Below are 922 nucleotides of genomic sequence, written 5' to 3' on the forward strand. Positions count from 1 at the left end.
TGTTGGGGTGCCAGGGGTGGTTTCTTGGGGTGGTTTTAAGGTGCCAAGGGTGGTTTTGGGGTGCCAGGGGTGGTTTTTGGGTTGGTTTTAGGGTGCCAGGGGTGGTTTTGGGGTAATTTTAGGGTTCCCAGGCTGATTTTGGGTTGCCAGGGGTGATTTTGGCGTGATTTTGGGGTTCCCAGGCTGATTTTGGGGTGCCAGGCATGGTTTTTGGGGTGGTTTTGGGGTGCCAGGGGTGATTTTTGGGGTAATTTTAGGGGTCCCAGCTGATTTTCGGGTGCTAGGGGTGGTTTTTGGGGTGGTTTTAGGGTGCCAGGGGTGGTTGTGGGGGTGATTTTGGGGTGCCAGGGGTGGTTTTGGGGTAATTTTAAGGTTCCCAGGCTGCTTTTGGGGTGGTTTTGGGGTGCCAGGGGTGGCTTAAGGGTGATTTTGGGGTTCCCAGGCTGCTTTTGGGGTGGTTTTGGTGTGCCAGGAGTGGTTTTGGGGTGCCAGAGATACCAATGGTGGTTATGGGGTGTTTTTGGGGTGCCAGGGGTGGTTTTGGGGTGGTTTTGGGGTGCACTCCTCACTTGTAGATGGTGACATGAGGGGACAGGGGTCGGTTGGAGCGGGAATTCTTCTCCCAAAAACGCCTCATCTCCTCCCGGGCCGTGGTTCCCATCGGGATCACGCTGGGAAAAGGGGGACACGGGGGGGGGTTGGGAAGGTTCTGACCCCCCAAAACCCTTCAAAATACCCCGAAACAACCCAAAAATCCCAAAAAATCCAAACCCAAAAAAAAAACCAAAAAACCCTCAAAGAGCCCCCAAAAATCCCCAAAACCCAAAAAACCACCCCAAAAACCACCCCAAAAACCCCAAATCCCCCTAAACCCCTCCAGAATCCCCCAAAACCCAGCCCAAAATCCCCCCAAAATGACGCC

General features: G+C 54.0%; 1 protein-coding gene across 1 annotated transcript in view; it reads right to left on the bottom strand.

The window, feature by feature from the left end:
* Positions 1-922, bottom strand: part of SDHC (succinate dehydrogenase complex subunit C) — a gene marked incomplete at its 5' end in the record, with an annotated part of 8,304 nt that overhangs the window by 6,983 nt on the left and 399 nt on the right. Inside the window, 1 exon segment of the mRNA XM_017737662.1 lies at positions 570-671. Coding sequence (XP_017593151.1) covers positions 570-671 — 102 coding nt within the window.

This window comes from Corvus brachyrhynchos, unplaced genomic scaffold, assembly GCF_000691975.1.
Source record: "Corvus brachyrhynchos isolate BGI_N302 unplaced genomic scaffold, ASM69197v1 scaffold496, whole genome shotgun sequence".
NCBI lineage: Eukaryota > Metazoa > Chordata > Aves > Passeriformes > Corvidae > Corvus > Corvus brachyrhynchos.